The sequence below is a fragment of the Centruroides sculpturatus genome, unplaced genomic scaffold (genome assembly GCF_000671375.1).
Source record: "Centruroides sculpturatus isolate CEXI.00-Female unplaced genomic scaffold, Cexi_2.0 scaffold1393, whole genome shotgun sequence".
Classification (NCBI taxonomy): Eukaryota; Metazoa; Arthropoda; class Arachnida; order Scorpiones; family Buthidae; genus Centruroides; species Centruroides sculpturatus.
This window is the reverse complement of record NW_019385616.1, coordinates 157,238-180,256: the sequence shown is the minus strand read 5'-3', so window position 1 is coordinate 180,256 and position 23,019 is coordinate 157,238. Positions and strand designations below refer to the sequence as shown.

Below are 23,019 nucleotides of genomic sequence, written 5' to 3'. Positions count from 1 at the left end.
GACAGCTGTTCAACCAAGTTATCCAATTCATCTTCATTGACTATGGCATCTGGTGGCAAGTATATAGAACAAACTGTGACAGTTACTCTAATAGAAATTCTGACTGCCACAGCTTGCAAATCAGTGGTTATTTGTACCGGTAAGGATGGAATGCAATTTCAGACTAGTATAGCCACACCTCCACTGGCGTAGTTGTGGCTATCATCATTATTATGGTAAAGATCGAACCCTTTTAAACAAATTCTTTCTCCAGGTATTAGATGTGTTTATTGGAGTGTCACGCAGACAGGTGGCATAGATGATGTCAAGTGTTTAATGTCAGAGAAGTTGTTGCAGAAACTATGACAGTTCCATTGAATTATTTTATAATCCATTATGTGTTTGAGGCAGCATTCTTTGTCAAGATATCTCTCTTCAATTTAATAGACAATTTTCCTTTTGGAAGTGAGGTTGGTTGTGTCACCTCCATATTATTCTCTTCTTCAGAGATATCAGAGAACTCACTCATAGAGTTAGCCTCTGATTTTTTAGATTTAGAGAGAGCTGCTTTCACTCTGTTTGTTTAGTGGATTCTTAATAGCCTTTTTAGAACCCAGGTTTCTCATTATTACCTGTTTTAGGTAGGGGTGTTTTTGGTTTTATACTCTCCTTTTCTGGTGTTTCTTTTGATGGAATCAGTAAACATTTCACATGGCAAGTGAGAGATTCCTTTGGGGAAACTGAAATCCACAAAGACATGTGGAGTTGAAGCAGCAGCAAATTTCTTTTGTTTCAATGGTGCAACGTGCCTCTAGGTAAGATAAGTTGTTGACTGTTTTTACATGCTGGATTTCTTTTTCTCTCTGCCAAGCAGGGCATTTCCTGGAGTAGGCGGGATGGGCATCTTTGCAATTCACACAGCACAGAGTAGTGGTATACTCAGTACTCTGGTGACCTTCAATTCCACACTGTGCGCATACATTCTTCCCTTGACAGGATGCTTATGAATGTCCAAACTGCTGGCATTTGAAACAATGTAGCGGATGTGGAAAGTGTGGATGAACTGGACAGCACAGGTATCCTGCAGTAATGAAAGATGGCAATGTCGGCTTGTTGAATGTGAGGATAAGATGTTTAGTAGGTATCAACTTGCTGTCTCGACAAATGGAAATACATTGAACAGCAGTCACACCTTGGTCTGAAAAGGCCTATCTGAGGTTGATCTGATGTCTGAAGAAGAGTTAGATATTCAGATCTAACTCTTCTTCATTAGTTAAAAATGAAATTGAGACTTAGATCATTAATAAAAGATATGTCACTGGTGGTTCTTGCTCACAGTACAAATGAAATGAGAACTTCTCAGGTGACATGCAAAAACCATACCTAATCTGTAGAATCTATCAAAGGGAGAGTACTTAAATGTGACAATCCTCAATGATACAAGAAACAATGCTAATGATCTGGGGTTTTTTTTTACTGAAAATTTATACTATTAAAATCGAAAATATCTAGATTTATTTTGTAATTGAGGCATCTAGTGGAAAATGGCATACTAAGCAAAACTACAAAAAAAAAAAGGAATTAACAAATTTGAATTTGTATGTCATCAATATCTCCTTCATGGTTGTATGGCACATTGCCATTAATAAAACTGGCAAATTGAAAGATTTCCTCCCAAATGATCCGATTTTCCACCAAACCCCTCAATTTTAATGTTCCATTGCATGTTTAAATTAATAACAAACATTTTATAATTATTTGCTTTTTGCATTACTAATATTAATTAAATAATGAAATTTTGCATACCAATTTTACTGCACTTGGTCTGTTTTTCTGTTTTTCTTCCGCTTCAATTTCCTCTCTCTTCTTCTGGGCAAACTCGTAATTTTTTTCTTCTCCCATCAATTTTTTATCGTCATACGGTGGAAACGACTACAAAAAATTATATCTTTTGTAGAAACATTTAGAAACAAAGTAATTTTACATTATCAGTCTCAAAATCTGGATACACGTATTCTTTGAATGTACCGGCCAAAACAGAAATAATGAATCATTAAAAATTCTACTTATTTCCAATATGAAATAATTGTACACTAGTTGTTTTAATCTGTAGTACAATTTATGTAATAACTTCTCAACTTCAATTATCAAATTCACAACTTGGAATAAAAACAACAGTTATATGCAGCCAAACCTGAATATAACACCACTGAAGACTTACTGAAGGATACATTATAATGTTTTTTATTACAAGTAAATGGTCAGTAAAATTTAATTGTAGCCACTGAGTGGCTCACATTCAAATAAATGCATTCCATTGCATCAACTAAAATTGCTATTGTGCTATAGGTGTTATGTGCAAAACAAATTGCCAAATTGACAATGCTGGAAAATCACATGATAAAGTTTTTTTAATAATAATAAACAACGCTTTTAGCCCACGACTTTCATTTAGATAGGCTATCTAACTCTAATAAATAGGATTTAACAATTTGGAGGGCTTATCACACCAAGGCCAACAGAAAAAAAAGACCAGATCTTTTACAAAGAAGTTAGTCTTTAATAATCACCTTCAAATTTATGTATGGATGCATTTCGGGTACAAAGACCCCTCATCAGCTTACAAACACAGTGTTATAATTATATGTTGGTACTAATAGTTAACCAATACAAAGGAATTTTTGATATATAGAGTGCACTGTATTTACAATTTTTAATACAACCCATATACTAAAGAACAAACTATCGAGCATAAAATTTATTTATATAATATATCACATTATTTGGGACCAGTAAATGTCTTATTTTCTCTACATTTTCCAAAATCTGGTAGATGGTTCCACTATTAATAATAAAATATTGTTAAGCATGTTAGTTCCCCTCCCTTTTGGTTTTAATAATGAACTTACTATTATTAAAATAATTGGTTTCCAGTCCTTAAACAAAACAAAACAAATACACCAAGTCCATAAGACTGTGTGAAAAGCCTTGTTACAATTCATTTTACAATGTGATGTGACTTTACTCCCACATCTGTTCAGCATCTGTTTCAAGGTTATGTAAAAACGATGTCATTCCACCCCTCGTGTAACTTCAGTCCCACGTTATTAATTCTAATGTATTCCTGTATTTTCAGAATTTCTGTGTATTGCTGTAGTCTTCTTTTAAATTGATAGTGTCAAGAGTATTCTGACAGAAAACAAACTTTTAAAATTTCACAACCTTCGGTATTGCAATGTTGTGCCACTGATGATGATGGCATATATATATATGCCATCAAAAAAAATTTGATATGTTCTTTTATTCTTGTCTTTAATTTTCTTCCAGTTTCACCAATGTATCTTCTTTTTTATGTGAACAACTGCAATCTAATGAATAAACTACATTATCTTTTTCTAAATCATTATGTTCATTATTTTTATATTTACTATGGTTCTTGTATGGTTTGGTACTAAAATAATATCTAAATTTTTTAATTCATTTTTTAATTTTTCAAAAGCATATTCCATTTTAAGATTCATTAAATAAACAACTGGGAGTTGTTAAGACTTTGTGACATTTTCTCTTTTCCTTTTACTTGTTTCTAACCACTTAAATAATTACCCTAGAACATTATTTTTAAAGCTAAACATTCTTATTATATTTTCAATTTCTTGATCATTTTGCAAGGTCATTCTCTCTAATTTTGTTGATATACATCTGAATAGTGTTCTTTTTTATATATAAAGGTATAGATCTGGTTTTTTCTGTCAGCCTTGGTGTGATAAACACTCCAAATTCTTAAATCTATTTATTAGGCTATCTAACTCATCTAAAAAAGGTTTTTTTTAGTTTAAATCCATAGTGCCAATTCCAGCCCGCAGCACACATTAATACAGTCTGCCAACATTTGACACATTGCTTATAAATGATAGAAAAAAGTACACATGCAAGCCACAAATATTATGGAATTAATGTGGCATCTACCAAGGAAAATAACTTTCTGTGGGAAACCAACACCTCTTTAGGTGTCAGTTCCCATAGAAAATGTGTGAAACATCACAAAAACTATCTATTAAACGGGAACAAACCTGCAACCGACTACCAATGTTTGCTGGGTGTTGCCTACAACTTATATGATATGCCAAATTTTGAGTGGAAAGATTTGAGCATCACCAGTATAAATATTCACATGTATTTATAGTTTTTATATATTAAAGTGTATACAAATAGACATAATAACTTTTTGAAGCCAAATATTTGTATTTTTACTGAATTTACCAGTAAAAAAGATACAAATATAGCTAATGATGTATGTTTTGATAATTTAACTTTCATTTACGGATTGCATTACTAGTAAGTTTGAGTCAGGTGAAAGGTTTGTAAATCAGGGTTACACTATATTGTCATTGAAAAACTCTCAAACAACGGCAGGAGGACACTAACTTCAACCATAAAAAAATAATGGGTATCTTAATCCATGTTTCTCAAAAATGGAACGACCCAGTTTCTCAAAATCTATTTGCCAATCAGCCAATTCTAAATTTAATAAAATTAAATTATTCCACTAATACTAATTTAAAACAAGTTAACTTTACACAACTCCAAGCTACTGGAAAATATAATAGTGGTGGGCATATGCTTAATAGCTCTTTCGAGAGCTGGCCATCCCTTCCATGGTCCTTTTGAACATTTTATTTTATTATTTATAAAACTAGATTGTTTCATGTTTTTCAATGTGACCTATGTTTATCAATGTAGTTAGCCTGGGTGAGCAGTTTGAGCAGTAATATATCACAAATGAAAAATTATAAGTGATTTATTGTTCATAAAACAAAAAATTTGATGAAAACTACAGATAAAGTAAACCAAAGTGAAAAATAAGATAAAATAATTTTGTATTTATTTCTTAAGTGGGAAAAGTCCTGGATAAATTGGAGTCGCTCATTAAAAGCAGCCACATTTGAGATTCCCAGTCTTGAATGAGGAAACTGTGTCTGAAACATAACATCGGTAAGTTGCTTAACATGGCTAAAAAAAAACATATATTTGAAACAGCTACATAAAAGTTGAAAATTTCCGGTGGGATGAGAGGAAAGGTTGAGTTACAAACTCCGTAACATAACTGTAACCATATAGTATAGTTATGAAGTCCTTATGGCCATACTGTATTCAGTAAGAAAAGTTTGGATTGATCAAATTTACGGTACGGTATGATAGGGACACAGAGAATTGACAAACTGTGTATGTGTTAGGATCAAAGACTGAAATTGCTCAATGAGCAAAAAAAACGACCACAATGCATTGTGGCTAATTCAAAATGACCACAAAGTGAAACTTGTGTCATGACTTTCATGATATTTGATCATGACACGTTCTGGTTAGGTTAGGTTACTCGGACAGGTTGAAATTGGTTCAAATGTTTTAGTTAGGGTGCCTGGTGTTGATTGGGGATATGCAGCTCCCAGAAATGTTTTAGTTGTTGTTACAAGCATTAATCTATCAAGCCTCTATCAGTTAACAAGGGTCTTCTTCATCAATTTTATGCTCGTAAGGAATTTACAATTTCTGAGAGTTAACTTTATTAACATTCAGGATGTCCCCTCACCATCCACGTTAACATCTGGAAGTAAGCAAAGGTTTATAATGTCATGGTAAAAGATACTGCATTGATAAAAAATGCAAATGTTTAAAGAACATAAAATGTAACTTGAAATGTCATGGTAATAGTTCTTGTAAACATAAATAACTCTGAAAAAATTCTTGATTCTCGTAAGAAAGACTGATTTATTAATAAGTTCCTGACAAAGTAATTATTATTAGTAAATTAGTTGTTAGAAAACGTTGACATATTGAGCACCGCAACAGATTTTCACAAATGATTACAGTTGAAAAATAACCAAGTAACCTAACCTATCCTACTTAACCAGAACACATTGTGGTCGTTTTTACAAATGCCGCAACACAAATTTCGCTTTGTGGTCATTTTTTTCACTCGCGATTTCGGTCTTTGAGCCTAACACATGCACTAAGTCACCATCAGTTAATCAGCAGGTGTGTTGGAAGCAACCAACAAAACTGACAAATAGACAACATGGACACTCGTCAAGAATGTGATGCTATGATTGCATTGTTGGCAATCAATGTAGGCACTTTTATTATTAATAAAAAGCAGAAAGGTCAACAACAACATTGATGGCAAGTACGCGCCATCAACGTAAAATAGGTCACCTTGCCAATTCACTATATTTCTTTATTTATATTCTCCAGTGTTCTCCATTTTACTAATTGTAGTGGTTGATGCAAGTGTGTTACTTTTTGTTCAATCTGGCAACAAATTGATTGAAAACATAACTTTTGACTTATAATACTACTACTGAACAATATAAAATTTTAAGGTAAGAATTACTTTGGTCATAAAAAAAATAGAATAATAATAAAATGAATAAATAATTATAGTGTTAGATCTGGCAACATCAGCCTACGATTTTGCACATGCTCATGATGGACTGCTTCGTAAGCTGTAAAAAAAAGTTTGTTCCTTAATGGATACAGAAACAGCCTTACAGTATTTTATAACTATTGCTATAGATATCTGGTGTAGCAAACATCTACGAATATGAATAGGGTTACATTACAGTTTATAACTTGACCCTAACTGCTGAAATGTTGACAAAAGGAAATGACAATTCGTTTAAATCAGTACCGGCCGGGTGTGCAGTTACAGCAGAGGCAATTGAAAAGCTAGGTAGCGTGGTACCAGCTAGTGGGGATGAGGGATATAAATCTGGTTCCTTTTTCTTTGAATTCAGATAACTTTTCCATAGTTTAACTGATATTCACCAAACTCTGCAAAAATATAAAGCAACTGTGTGGCTTTATATTCCAAAAAACAGCACCCAAAAATGTCAAAATAATTTTTTGTTATTAAGCATCAAAGAGGCAAGGCAAAAGTCAACACTCATTTTTTGAATATATCTTTTCTCTGAGTCAACTATATATTCCAAGAAGTAATTTATGCACATGCCAGGATTCCACTGAGCATTTTGTGACATCAAAATCTAACGTGAGAATTTTTTTCAAAAGACACAAAAGTGAAAAAGCTATTGCAGAAGCCTGGGCTTCACTCAGGCAATAAAAAGAACTAATATGAATATGATGTAAGATGTACTTAGTAATTTCATAACTATTGGTTCTCTTATTTTTTCAATTAGTGAAATTACATAAGTTAACTCATCAATGAGTAAATTTTTACGTATCTTTTTATAAGCTGCACCACCTCTAACAAACAAAACAGAAATTTCATTGGTTTCATAATCAGAATATTTTGTTTTCATAAACATTGCTTAGTATTTGTTGTGTTGAATATTTAGTTTCGTGAATATAAGGAGAGAAAAATAAAGTAATTCAGTTTACTGTATGTATATATATATATATCAAATACTTGAATTTTTTAAATTATACAATGTGAGCTCAATTTACAAAGTATTTTTGTTTATTACTATAGATAAAGTAATCTTACCTCTAAAGCAGGTAATCGTCGAAGAAGAAACCTCCCTCTGTCAGTCTTTTCGTATTCATTAAACATATCTTCAAATCGCTTCTTATAAACTAAAGTTAAACCATGCTGTTTTGCTAAACTAAATAAAGTTCATTTCTTAACAATGCATATTAATTATTAAAATAATGTAATTACTATTTACAGTACAGTCCAGTCTTCTTTTATGCAGAGGTTGTTTATAAGCAGATAGCACATAAAACAAAATTCCACAAAAATTAGTGCTCCATCTTGTGTAGTTCCAGAGGATTGCTTATGCAATGATTTACAATTAACAGAAAAGCATTAAAATGTATTTGATGCTACTCTTCTATTGTTGTTTTGGCATTATGTAGTATCTAAAGTATTAGTTTCAGTTTAACTGTTGCAAAATTATATATTGTATGGTACATGCCCTTTTTCTGCATTAGAACCATTATTTTTTCTTTCGTCATGATAACCTACTACCTTTGAGAAAAAATTGATGAAAATTGCTTCTAATTTTTATAACATTAGCTTATTATAAAGCAAAAAGAAAGTACTCCTGTGCATCCAAGAATTACAGAAGCCTAACCTTCTGCCATTTGTAAAAACAATACCATTTGTGTCAATCTCATGTAAAAGAAGACCATACTGTGCATTTATAATAATAATAATAATAAATATACATACTATTCAAAAAGTGGAAAATAAACTAAAAATTCAGGGCAATCGACAACACCTTCCAAATAGAACGTGTAACGAGCTCCAAACAATGGAAATTTGTCTTTGGATTCAAACTTAATGGAGAATATGTCGCTTCCAAACTGTAGGTCTTCTGAATTTTGAATCCGCCTCCTAAAAACATTAAATTAAAAATAGTTAGATGTAATTTCTATAATAATAGATACTTTATAAATATTTTATGTATCATCAGTTGGTGACCAAAACCTTGTAACTATTTCCTAGGATTTTATGGAAAAGCTAGAAAAACGTGGTTTTGGTGGAGCAAGATTTTGACAATGTTGAAGAGAGAGGGTCAAAAGGTGTGCATCACTTATGAGGTTTTCATAGTATGTACACAGAAATTGACTTTACACGCTTATTAATGCAAAAATGTGTTTTCAACCAATTATTGAAGATACGAGGTCTAGATCCGTAATGGCAAACCTGTGACACGCATCAACAGAGACGAAAAATTGAATAATTCAAATATTTGTCATATTATTTTCTCTTTTTCAACTATAAACCTAAAACTTTTTTCTTGATTATTATTTAAATGAATATGAGCTAAAATATCTTAGAATCAGATAAAATTTTATAATCATTGGATGCAGATGTATTTTTGCCATGTCGCCTCCCTTCTATTAATTTTAGCAGGTAAGATTGGTGCACTACCACCATCTGTCCATGCTAGATATACAGTGCAACAGTATATCTAGATTTTATGGCAATATACTTAAGACTAATTTGAACATCTCACATTAAATAATTTAAATTATTAAATTTAATGTAATCAAAATTTCTTTCTAAGTTTCTGGAAGAAAAGAATGATCCTGGATGAGATTGAAATCTGCATCTTTTGTATACCACACAAACCTGACCTCTTTCCACTCTATTACCATACCTGTATTAATTAATGCCAAATAACTAGACAATACAAATATATAATCAATTAATCTATCATTATGTATTTCTTCAATTTTCCGTGCAGTTAATATATGGTCTGTGTCAAATTTTCTTATCGCAGCATTATTTAGGAATATTCTTACCATTATTAATATCACATTATATTTTTTGTGCTAAAATAAATCATATAAAAACCAATTTTCGTCAAATACGTACACAATGTCGTAAGCGTCGGGAGTGGTCCCGATAAAGTAACCGCCGGGCCTTAAACATTCGCTAATATTCTGAATCATTCTTTCTGCTTGACTTTCACTTTCAAAACAGTAGTGGAATGTAAACTGACAACTGACGAGATCAAATAGGATGTTGGGATCTTGGTAATGATCTTTCAGTCTAATCTAAAAATATAAAATTAAAGAAACATACATTATTTTGTAATCTAACTTTAAATTCTATTAATTTTTTTATTTTGGATTAATAATATAAAATAATAATTTTAGAAGAACAGAAAAAAGTACAGTACTTTTTAAAAGACACATCAATTTTTTCCCCAACTAAAGATGGCTTTACACATTTGGTATTTGCCAACTGCACATCCTTTCACAAAAGGATGTGCAAAAATGTTTTTTTCCATCTGGCAAGCACATACATCATGATTATTTTCCAGGCTTCACTTCATTGTGGGAATTACAAATGTTTATCCAAGATTCGTCCCCTTTGATTAAGCATATACCAACAAGGAATAGGAAATTGTTAATGGCAGATATCTGTCAAGCAATGATGTGATGATTGAGTAAATCATCCAGAGTACTTGGTATTGCCCAAATGTTCATTCGGCATTCAGTGAATACCAAATGTGTGGAACCATCTTCATAAGAATTCTACCTTTATGTGTATTACCAAATGTAACTTAAATAGTCAGAGAACTGTAATATAATTTTAAAGTTTCAAAATTTAAAGCAGGTAGTCTTCAGTTAATGTAGTAGACAGTTTCTTTGAAAGTAGCATGTCATGCAGACTTTCCATATAATGACTATAATAATAATGTCCTTTTGAACCATGTTATGCAAAAAACTGGTTTACAATAAAAAATTGTTTATAGCTAGTGAATCACATTAAAATGAAATGACTGCAGACTGACCACCTGTATTTTCAAAATTAAACTTACACCAGTTTCAGTTGATGCATTTGAAACATAATAGCAATTTAAATAAAATATTTAGTAATAAAAATTTGAGAAATCATTATTCATAATTAGATCATTTCTAAACTTTCATAATTTGTGTATAATCAATATAAAATCAGCTTGCTTAATTTATATAAAAAAACTATTTTGTTTTATTGTAAAACTGTTTCTATTCCGCATAAAATATGAATTTTGATTATACGTTATTTTATTAAAAAATCTTAAGGTATATGCATGCAAGCAGAAAAATTAAGACGACAATCAGCATCAATGATTGGTTCCGCCAACATTCTTAACTTTGAAAAACATTAGATACAATCAGCCAAGACTGTGTTAACATGTTAACACTCATTATCGTAATAATTTTGCCTCTCACATGCAGCAAAATTAGAAAATACAATTGTGTAAAAAATAATTTTAACGAACCGTACTCACTTTAGTGCAATCTGCAGGAATGAATTCCACGGTGAAAGGTTCGGGATCACCAAATCGTTTACTGCTTCTTTTTATGTCTCGATACCTCTGCTGGCAGTGCTGTAACGACGTTTCTGCTATATCTGGGATTGCAGACAGGAAGAGATGTCACAAACACTTGGCCCATATATTACACCTGTAGGTGTACAATTATTGAACTGTCACGTAATTTCTATTGGGCATTTAGAGTAATTTTTACAGGGCGTTCCCTAACTGGTAATCTCTTTTGTCTCATTTTTTAATTACAATAAAATTAAGTAATTAACGATTAGCTTTCAATTCAAATTTTGCTTCATTTTAGAAAATAAAATCCCAATGTTATAATTAAAATGCTTATTTTTGGATAAAACTTCATATACCACTGACAGATCATTTCTATATCATAATAAGTAAAAAATTAATATAGTTTAAATACATAAAAAAAACATTGATTTTGCTAGCTTTTCTGAAAATTAACTAAAGAATTATTAGCATATTTTCACAAATAAAGTTTTCTTAAAATGAGGAACATAAAAGATTTTAATGGAGCAATAAAAATAATTCTTTAATGATACATGTAAGTATTCAAACTCCACACTAAATTGCCAGATCTAAACTTTCTTACTCAGACCAACAAGGTGAATAATTAATCAGATAAAAGTTACAAAATTTGAAAATAGTGATTATCAGCTTGATTAATGTAGGAGAAAAATGAACAACCAAAATGGAAAGTGACTGGAAACTTCTTAAATACAGCCCCAAGTAATTTCCACCTGTTTGGACTGTTAAGAAATTACCTTAAAAGCATATGTTTTGCAAATGATAAAAAGGTTGAATGCAATGGGTGTACATGGCCAAGACAGCAGATCAAAGACTTTTATGCAATGAGGAGATATGTGCATTTATAATGGTGAGGATTACATTGAAAAACAATAATTTGTAAATGTGATGATAAACATTTTTTCAAGTTTGCAATTTAAATGTAATCTAAATATATAAAACTAGCACACCCTGCCATGAATTGTTGTGGCTCAAAATGTACTTATTATAAATTTATAACACTTCCCTGTGGGGGGGGGGGAATTTTTCGAATAATTTCTTCTTAGTGTACATTCTGTTGACGTACCTTAAAACGCAAAAAACCGCATCTAAAATAGTATAAATAGAAGCAGAGTTCTTTACGTTAAGCCTTAATCCTAACCATCTCCCTTCAGTGGGGGGAATTTTGACATGTATATTATATAAAAACATGTGCGTATTCGAATGCAGCGTTGTGTCAAAATTTCAAAGGAATCGGTAGGAACAAACAAACATTATATTTTTATTTATATAGATAGATAGATGATGATCTGCTTTAGTTCGTTTTCACAGAAAAGCATAATGCCTTGCAGAAAAGCAAACTTAGGGCGTCATACTCGTAGCGCCATCTGTTGGACATAAAAGCCTTAACCTAGATTATATATTTTAATTTATATGAATGTTTAACAGCCTATGTCCACCCTGAGGTTCCATTTTAAATATTGGTGAAAGAATTTTTGAAATCGGATGAGTAGTTTCGGAGATTACCTGCTGCAAACAAACTTACATACATACATATAAACATAGAAGTATAGATTACTTGTCCTGACTGACTGACTGAATGATTGATTCATCATTGCCCAGAGCAAACCGCTGAACCTAAAGAGGTAAAAGTTTGTACACAGTTAGGATACGTCATGAAAATGCACACTAAGAAGGGATTTTTGGAAATTCCCCCGCAGGGGAGAGGGAGAGGATTAAGGCTTAACCTGAAGAACAACTTCTACTGTAATATTTTAGATGCAATTTTTTCTTTTCAACTATGTTTAATCTTCATTGAGTACTTAGGTGTATTAAATTGATAACATTTCAGACATTGTTATAATTTTTTTATACACAGGTAGCCCTCGGTTTACGCCGCAGTTCCGTTCCTACAAAAGCCGGCGCAAATCGAATTGGTGTAAAACGAACCCGTATTTACAGTAAGGTATAGGGTTAGGTTCTACATAAGTGAAAAATAAGCTAATAATTTTGTTTATTAATGCAATATAATACAAAATACAATCAGCGTAAAATGAACCCATATTTACAGTGAGNGAGAGCTGCTTTCACTCTGTTTGTTTAGTGGATTCTTAATAGCCTTTTTAGAACCCAGGTTTCTCATTATTACCTGTTTTAGGTAGGGGTGTTTTTGGTTTTATACTCTCCTTTTCTGGTGTTTCTTTTGATGGAATCAGTAAACATTTCACATGGCAAGTGAGAGATTCCTTTGGGGAAACTGAAATCCACAAAGACATGTGGAGTTGAAGCAGCAGCAAATTTCTTTTGTTTCAATGGTGCAACGTGCCTCTAGGTAAGATAAGTTGTTGACTGTTTTTACATGCTGGATTTCTTTTTCTCTCTGCCAAGCAGGGCATTTCCTGGAGTAGGCGGGATGGGCATCTTTGCAATTCACACAGCACAGAGTAGTGGTATACTCAGTACTCTGGTGACCTTCAATTCCACACTGTGCGCATACATTCTTCCCTTGACAGGATGCTTATGAATGTCCAAACTGCTGGCATTTGAAACAATGTAGCGGATGTGGAAAGTGTGGATGAACTGGACAGCACAGGTATCCTGCAGTAATGAAAGATGGCAATGTCGGCTTGTTGAATGTGAGGATAAGATGTTTAGTAGGTATCAACTTGCTGTCTCGACAAATGGAAATACATTGAACAGCAGTCACACCTTGGTCTGAAAAGGCCTATCTGAGGTTGATCTGATGTCTGAAGAAGAGTTAGATATTCAGATCTAACTCTTCTTCATTAGTTAAAAATGAAATTGAGACTTAGATCATTAATAAAAGATATGTCACTGGTGGTTCTTGCTCACAGTACAAATGAAATGAGAACTTCTCAGGTGACATGCAAAAACCATACCTAATCTGTAGAATCTATCAAAGGGAGAGTACTTAAATGTGACAATCCTCAATGATACAAGAAACAATGCTAATGATCTGGGGTTTTTTTTGACTGAAAATTTATACTATTAAAATCGAAAATATCTAGATTTATTTTGTAATTGAGGCATCTAGTGGAAAATGGCATACTAAGCAAAACTACAAAAAAAAAAAGGAATTAACAAATTTGAATTTGTATGTCATCAATATCTCCTTCATGGTTGTATGGCACATTGCCATTAATAAAACTGGCAAATTGAAAGATTTCCTCCCAAATGATCCGATTTTCCACCAAACCCCTCAATTTTAATGTTCCATTGCATGTTTAAATTAATAACAAACATTTTATAATTATTTGCTTTTTGCATTACTAATATTAATTAAATAATGAAATTTTGCATACCAATTTTACTGCACTTGGTCTGTTTTTCTGTTTTTCTTCCGCTTCAATTTCCTCTCTCTTCTTCTGGGCAAACTCGTAATTTTTTTCTTCTCCCATCAATTTTTTATCGTCATACGGTGGAAACGACTACAAAAAATTATATCTTTTGTAGAAACATTTAGAAACAAAGTAATTTTACATTATCAGTCTCAAAATCTGGATACACGTATTCTTTGAATGTACCGGCCAAAACAGAAATAATGAATCATTAAAAATTCTACTTATTTCCAATATGAAATAATTGTACACTAGTTGTTTTAATCTGTAGTACAATTTATGTAATAACTTCTCAACTTCAATTATCAAATTCACAACTTGGAATAAAAACAACAGTTATATGCAGCCAAACCTGAATATAACACCACTGAAGACTTACCGAAGGATACATTATAATGTTTTTTATTACAAGTAAATGGTCAGTAAAATTTAATTGTAGCCACTGAGTGCCTCACATTCAAATAAATGCATTCCATGCATCAACTAAAATTGCTATTGTGCTATAGGTGTTATGTGCAAAACAAATTGCCAAATTGACAATGCTGGAAAATCACATGATAAAGTTTTTTTAATAATAATAAACAACGCTTTTAGCCCACGACTTTCATTTAGATAGGCTATCTAACTCTAATAAATAGGATTTAACAATTTGGAGGGCTTATCACACCAAGGCCAACAGAAAAAAAAGACCAGATCTTTTACAAAGAAGTTAGTCTTTAATAATCACCTTCAAATTTATGTATGGATGCATTTCGGGTACAAAGACCCCTCATCAGCTTACAAACACAGTGTTATAATTATATGTTGGTACTAATAGTTAACCAATACAAAGGAATTTTTGATATATAGAGTGCACTGTATTTACAATTTTTAATACAACCCATATACTAAAGAACAAACTATCGAGCATAAAATTTATTTATATAATATATCACATTATTTGGGACCAGTAAATGTCTTATTTTCTCTACATTTTCCAAAATCTGGTAGATGGTTCCACTATTAATAATAAAATATTGTTAAGCATGTTAGTTCCCCTCCCTTTTGGTTTTAATAATGAACTTACTATTATTAAAATAATTGGTTTCCAGTCCTTAAACAAAACAAAACAAATACACCAAGTCCATAAGACTGTGTGAAAAGCCTTGTTACAATTCATTTTACAATGTGATGTGACTTTACTCCCACATCTGTTCAGCATCTGTTTCAAGGTTATGTAAAAACGATGTCATTCCACCCCTCGTGTAACTTCAGTCCCACGTTATTAATTCTAATGTATTCCTGTATTTTCAGAATTTCTGTGTATTGCTGTAGTCTTCTTTTAAATTGATAGTGTCAAGAGTATTCTGACAGAAAACAAACTTTTAAAATTTCACAACCTTCGGTATTGCAATGTTGTGCCACTGATGATGATGGCATATATATATATGCCATCAAAAAAAATTTGATATGTTCTTTTATTCTTGTCTTTAATTTTCTTCCAGNTCGAACGCCATTTATTGGACTATTAAGTTTAATATCTTGACTCATGGGTACCTAAACGTTTAGTATTTTAATATTAATTTAATGCAAATGTGTACATACCCAATAATATTAAACAGAAAAAATAAATATATTTAATAAAAATCTTTGTTTTAACGAATGTACAATGTCACGGCTCAGTAAATACGTCAACACTGAAATGAAAATCAGTCTAGCATAAGGAAAATCGGGGAATTACACCTCAAAACGGCAAATTGCGCAGCGGCGTTATTGTGAATTGGCGTAAACTGAGGGCTACCTGTATTTTGATTTTTTAATCAAATGTTCAAACTGTTTTAAATTTTAATTTGTTATTGCATATTGGTTCAATTATAGAACGATTGTAAACATTCCAGAAAATTGATCAAATTGAAAACAGTTCGTTTGATTCTTGGAAATTCTCATCATCTCAACAGTAGATGTTATATAACTATTACTATGGTTGTTGAAATACTGAATATAAATGGAGTTTGCTTGCAAAATCCACACGGGTGAAGTTGCAGGTAACAGCTAGTATCTTTATAAATTCTGCTATAAACTAATTTTTCTGTAATAATGCAAACTGGAATTACTTGTGATAAAAATAAATGAAAATCTTTAATATAATCTGGCATTAAAATGTTTAACAGAACAAATGTTTTTAAGTTATTTCATAACTCTTCCTCACATGCAGGCACTCATTTTATATATTAGTGCAAACACTCTAAAGCAGTCTTTCTCAAAGTTTTGACATCCATGTATCCCTTCTTAAATTTTCACAAGTCCCCTTGTTAAAAAATCTTATGTAAACAGAAAATTTATAAAATTCCATGCATCAGTGGTACTTAGCCAAAAGTTGCCACATACCTCCTGAGAATCTTTCACATACCCTCAAGGATTTATGTACAGTACAACACTTTCAAAAACACTGATGTAGAGAAATTTGCAATTATCTTTTTCAAATGTAAAGCATGACAAAAGTAATTTTTAATTTTTTTTTTACAAATCATCCATTATGCTATATAAAAATTTGTGACAAACTTTTAAATTCCAATTGTAAATCATAAAATTAATTTACAAATTACAATTGTGATGTAAAAAATAAAAAATTGAAATAAATTTACTCTTGATAAGTTTCATTAAAAAAGCATATGTAACAAATCACATCACATCAATTTTATTGTATTAATTAAATTACACTTATTATCAATGAAAATTCAAGACCTACTTTATAGATCTTTAAATTAATTACCTGTCCATCATAATTAAATACATTAAAACCAATGTGATGTAACTAACAATTTACACCTGTATCATTACTTGTTTTGCTAGATAGCATTATTCCTATTTCAAAAGCTGGCTATTGTTTTTAAACTTTCTGAAATTTTCAATAAACGTAGTATACAATTTAATGTAAAGTTTATTTTAAATATTACAAATGAGCAAAGCCAAAAGGAAAAAAGTAATTTTTGTATAAAATAAACATCTCATATCTGTCTAATGTTGTTCGATAAGTCTAAATACATCTTACCAGTTGGCTGTACTCATTCTGGTTGACAATTAATTAAGATGCAATTGCAATAACCAATTTTCTAACTGCACCATTAATGAGTATTCTATGACCATTTTTTCTGGTCAGAAACAGTCAAATATTCTCACATTTAAAAAAAAATAATAATAATAATATTAACATAATATACAGCAAAATCTACCAAATAAAAATTTATGAATGAATGGACAGTTTCAGAAATGATAAAACAAATATGGTCAGTTAACAATTTATACAGCAATAAACATTATTGATCAAAACCCTATGCTATTAAAAAACTAGCAGATTGCATTTTCATTACTGTTAGGAGATTAAACATCTGCATTTCCTTGAATGTCAAAGAAATGGGACATAAGTTGATTTATCAAATAATCAAAACTGTGTTATAAATATCATTAGATAACATACAAATGTTTGAAGCAGCAGACATTGAGAAATAATATAAAATGCGTTATTTAATCAAAAGAAACTGAAATTATCTTTACTTTTCAATTTACCTTCACATAAGCATTTTTTTAACATGTGGTAATATTTATTTGACATACATATGCTTGTTTAATTACTGTAACAAGAAAAAAAGATAACTAAAACTTTGACATCTCACCTGCACAGACTAAATGATTTATTCTTCCTTTTTTCCATTTAAGAAGATCTCCTCCTTTACCAGCTCCTATATCTAGTACAGATATTTTTCCATCATGTCTATTTGTTTCTTGAACTTTTTGAAGATATTCACCTAATTGGAAAAGAATCATCATTTATATCAACAATATATACAGAGAATTTAATACAGTAGAGCGTCGTTTATCCGAAATACTGAAAATTGAAATTTGATATGTTTATTTGTTGCCTTTTTGTCATATTATAAAAAATATTTTAAATATAATAATATAAATGTAAAAGTATTTTATACAATAGAAACATCAGGAATGAAATCTTTACTTCTTGTATGGAATAATAAGTTTTTTCAGTTTTTAAGCAATTTCCAATAAATAGCCAAACACTATTAAAATTATTCAGTGATAATACTATGTGCAAGATAATGTTTAAAAACAAAATTTTTCTGTAAAGTGTTTTTTACGATATTTCTCTGCTTACATATTTAACAGATTTATATTCTAAAATTTAACATTTTTATATTAGACATATTTTTGTAAAGTTAATCAGATAAGCATTACTGCAGTTTTTCTTTAAAAAATGCTTCATAAGAAAGAAAGAAATAACCTTAAAAATATTGTAAAAAGTAAATTTTCTATACCAAAAAATATTTTTACTTATAAAAGGAGAAAATGTATTTTTAATATATCATACTAATGATACTAGTGTATAAATTAAATTTAGTAATTAATTCATGCTTCTTATAACTTAGTTACTATAATCATTTATAATAATTATATTATAAATAAATAAATATTTTAACTATGAATTTTATTTAACATGCTATTTTAATCATAAGCTGAATATTTACCTATGAGCATACTCTTAATCCAATTATTAAAATTACGTAAATAATATATGCGACAAGTAGTTCTTGCATCTTTTCCAGATTCTTCTAATTCGTTATAATGTTTAGCAACAATGGACGACAAGTTTCCCTATAAAAAAATAATTTTTTAAAGAAAACTAATTACAAATTTTAACAATCTTAAGAAAAAATATCAAAAATTTCTTTTTAAGTAACAGAATGACTGTGTAACAATTATTTTTTTTATACTGCATATACAAAACATTGAACAACCAAATATTAGGTTCTTATCTTTAAGATTTCTAGTTTATTTGTGATTAATTCTCCGTTATATCTATAAAAAAATTTTGCTTTTAAATGAAAACTTTTTAATTTTATACATCATGGTAAACTATCAATATGGTTATAATTATGGACAATTAACGGTTTATGTGAGTGACATAATTAAAATATTAAGTCTATTATACAATAACATTAATATATTATTGTTATTTGATTGTCCCTTACTTTGCTGATACTAGTGCCTAGGACTAAGCCATATTAATATCAAGTCATAGCTACAGATAATGATGTTATTTTCTTTATATATGATCTGTATTTAAGAATTTCCTGACTATGTGACATGTATTTAGTAAGACTGCTTTCTGTAATGTAATATGCTGCCATTAAAGCATAATGTTTCTAGAATTTTGTGTAGTGTACATATGAGACAATACCTGTGCAAGAAAGAACTCTAGCAAAGTAAGTATTTTATCTATTCTCCAGAGTTGGATAGCATTACAAAATGATATACAGTACTAAAAAAGTGTTTACTAGTATTTTTGCAAAATGCTGAAATGGCATTTTCAAATAGAATGGATAGCATTATAATTTTGTAACTGTTCATTCTAATAAAATATGCTCAAATATATTTCCATTTCTCTCATCATATAATAATCATAATATAAATAGCAGTCAGTTTTTATGATAAAGTATGATTTTAATCAGTTAATATTAAAACAAAAGGCTTTAATGTATAAACAGATGCAGTGGACTCAACTTAGTGATCAACCAATAGTGAACAATTCTGTCTATTTTTACTATTGTTTACGTATATAGAGACAGGATGTGGAGTTAGAATCAAAAGCAAATTTGTTGCTATAGAAATCATAATCGGTAAAAATGGACCAACTCAGACTCCTGTTTTTTTTTTTTATTTTGTTCTTTATATTAAGCTCCTAATAGAAGCATAAACCTCTGATCTTGCATTACATTGAAAACTGCTGCATACAACAACAACAACCACCTTTAAATTGAATTGAAAATTTAAAAAAAAAATGAACTCAGATCAAACTTCTAACTTAAAAAATAATTTTTGTTTTTTAAATAAAAATAATACAAAATATTATTGTAAATAATACTCTGATCACTCAATCTGGTTCTTATTTTAGTAATGAAAAGTCCTGCTATCGGAATGCCCTTTCTGATTCAATTCATGTGGGTGGAATCATCTTTAATGCATTTAAGAGAAGACAGATATGTATTTTTTCACCTGTAACCTGGAAGATTTCTAGTTTGTTTTTGAGATTGTAGTACTTGTTTTGCTCTCTAGTATTCTTGATTTGTCTACCTTGACTGCTTTAATAGAAACATCAAGCAAATTGTTATAATAGAAAAATTACAGTGAAATAGTTATGTTTAATGATACTAAACAGTTAGAATTTTTGATCAATGCTTCAAACAAATATTCAAAACAAATACTTTTCTTATTAAAATATGCTTTTTTAAAAAATGATTCCACCATCACTAATAATAAACATATGTGAATTTAAAATATTTAGCAATGTCATACATCAAAATGGTAAGGATCAGTTACAGTAGGGCTGACATTCAATGTTCCCTCTAAGCTGCGCGGCTGCGCACTGCTCAAATTGTTGCCGCACACGAGAATTTATGTGCCGCGCAGGCGAGCATGCACACCGATTTGAATTGTTGTTTACTTATTTCTCACTCTGTCTGCAACATGATTATTGCTACATATATTTTGATTAAATACATTAAATCATTGACAAGAGATAATATTTTGTATAAAAGTATGTTTTAAAATTAATTTTAATCTCTACTTCATGATCAATATGCTGACGATCACGCCAAAATACTATATTGTAAAAAGAGAGGCACTGAGGTCGGCGTTATGTGCGCATTTTTCTTTAATCGCTAGTACTTTCGACGAACATATAGTCGTCGTCATCAGGCGAATTACCGAAAGAATTAAACGGAAATAATCCGATTTGGAATAGAACGCTTAAATTTAAGATGAAACTTTAGTCAAAGTCGTTAGGAACACGATAGAAATATTCAAAAATGTTCGAAAAACGAACGAGCAGAAAGCTCCATGATGTGCGAATACGCGCATGCGCAGATCTAGACACACACTGTACGCATTCTGGAGAATGCTAATTTTTACTTAATTGCTTGTATAGTGTGACCCATACACTGGGCAGCTCGAGAGTTGGAATGTTGCACGTGTCCAAGGTGGTAGTAAGAAGAGACTCCCATATAAATACGATTTTTCGATCCTTACAGCTCTTGAGCATAACCGCTTGGGACCATAGCGGGTTGTAACCCTGCTCAAGTACTTTTCTTGCGAGCTCGGTGGTGTGTCTNTTATAAAATTGAAGAGTCCATTTTTGATAACATGCAATCTGTTGCATTTATTAATTAAGTAAACTGGTCTTTGTACTGTAACTTTTGTGTAATAAAAACTCCGCCATTCAGTGCCTTTTTAAACAGTCTAAATAAGTATCACCTGAGTCAACGTGTAATGAGTATGGAGGGTGTGGTAAACACTCCATGTGCAATTCCTGCATGTTTGCAACTATAGAATGGATAATATGTGATCTTGCATTATCCTGTTGCAGAAGAATCTCATAAAGTTAAACATGGAAGACATGATATGCTGAATCAAGACTGATGTTCAATAATTCAGTCACTGCATCCATCATAACATGATGATTCTTCAGTATGATGTTTTTAACTCTAGCTATTAACTATGGTGTCACAACTTAATGAGCCTTGTCTGATCAGAACATTAGTCACTAAAGTCATACATCTTCAAAATTTATACACTTTCTGAAGATAAAGGCAATTTCAAACTAAGTCTTCATTCTTCAATGAATTTCTGCTGTTTTCATCTCTTCACTATAAGATATCTAATATTGGGAGTCCACTGTTTACTGTATGAAATATAATTTATAATATTTTGATATAAAAAAAAATACAATGCAAAAATTACTTGTTTAAATATACAATAAAGTGTATTTTATACAAAAAAATATTTTCAACCATTATTTGGCCATCATCTGCTTATATAAATGATAAAATTAAATTTTTTACGGAAAATGCTTCCTATAAAATTCACTTAATTATTTGCTTGAGAATACCAACAATTATTTTATGGAAAAGATTGTTCAAAGTTTCATGAAAGTAGCTGTTATTATCTACAAATATGAAAGGTTATCAGTTTTGTGGTGTTAATTACAAATTTTATTAAGAAACACAATGTTTGTGACACATACAAAAGTATATTCATTGAGTATCTTACAAAGAACAAACTTATTAGGGGTCATTCATAAATTACATAACACAGATATGAGTGAATAATTATGCAGGTAATCGTTACAAGAGATCTGAATATTAACCCACCCATTTGATCCCCACATAATGTCAGGGTCTCAACCCCAACAAAATGATTCATTTTTGTTTCTGAAGTATCGTATTGAGAACTTAACTGTTTGTCCCTGCTTTGTAATTGTATGCACATGTAATTAATAAAACAATGTAATGTTCTCCCATACTGTGTATTATTTTTTAGTACAATTAAGCGGATTGTCGATTGAGGAAGTCCATTATATTATTTTGAAGGTGGGTATGGGAAACAGTGTTATGAGGGAATGTGATGATAGTGGATGATCCCTTATTTACCATATTTACTCGCATATATGACAAGGTGTGTCTTTAAAGGTCAAAATAAAGAAAATTAGATTTATTAATACAATTATAATTTTACAGTAGAGCGTCGATTTTCTGAATCAATTGGGGACTGGGGTTGTCTGGATAAGTGATATTTCGGATAACTGATTTATGTACGAAAAAATAGTTTAGCGTATCCGATGTCGAAATTTTTATCCGTTGCGTGTCGCTTCGCATTAAATTTTCGTCGATGTTAAGCCTAACAAAGACTATTGTATCGTTAAAAATTATTTTTTTATTTTGTACAAACAAAATAAATATATTGAAAAATATAAAAACAATAAAAAAACTTATACTTCAGATGTTAATTTAGTATCAAAAACGTAAAATATTTGAGTAGCCCAAGACATAGCC

The 23,019-nt window shown here is 30.6% G+C and overlaps 1 protein-coding gene across 1 annotated transcript in view; it reads right to left on the bottom strand.

Annotated features, from left to right (window-relative positions):
- LOC111640620 (mRNA cap guanine-N7 methyltransferase-like) overlaps positions 1–23,019 on the bottom strand; it is a 38,341-nt gene that overhangs the window by 4,012 nt on the left and 11,310 nt on the right. The window contains exons 3-9 of the mRNA XM_023386657.1: positions 18,658–18,784; positions 17,794–17,925; positions 10,725–10,846; positions 9,320–9,501; positions 8,168–8,332; positions 7,481–7,598; positions 1,786–1,911 (exon numbers count right to left, since the gene is read on the bottom strand). Coding sequence (XP_023242425.1) covers positions 1,786–1,911; positions 7,481–7,598; positions 8,168–8,332; positions 9,320–9,501; positions 10,725–10,846; positions 17,794–17,925; positions 18,658–18,784 — 972 coding nt within the window. The remainder of the gene's footprint in view (positions 1–1,785; positions 1,912–7,480; positions 7,599–8,167; positions 8,333–9,319; positions 9,502–10,724; positions 10,847–17,793; positions 17,926–18,657; positions 18,785–23,019) is intronic.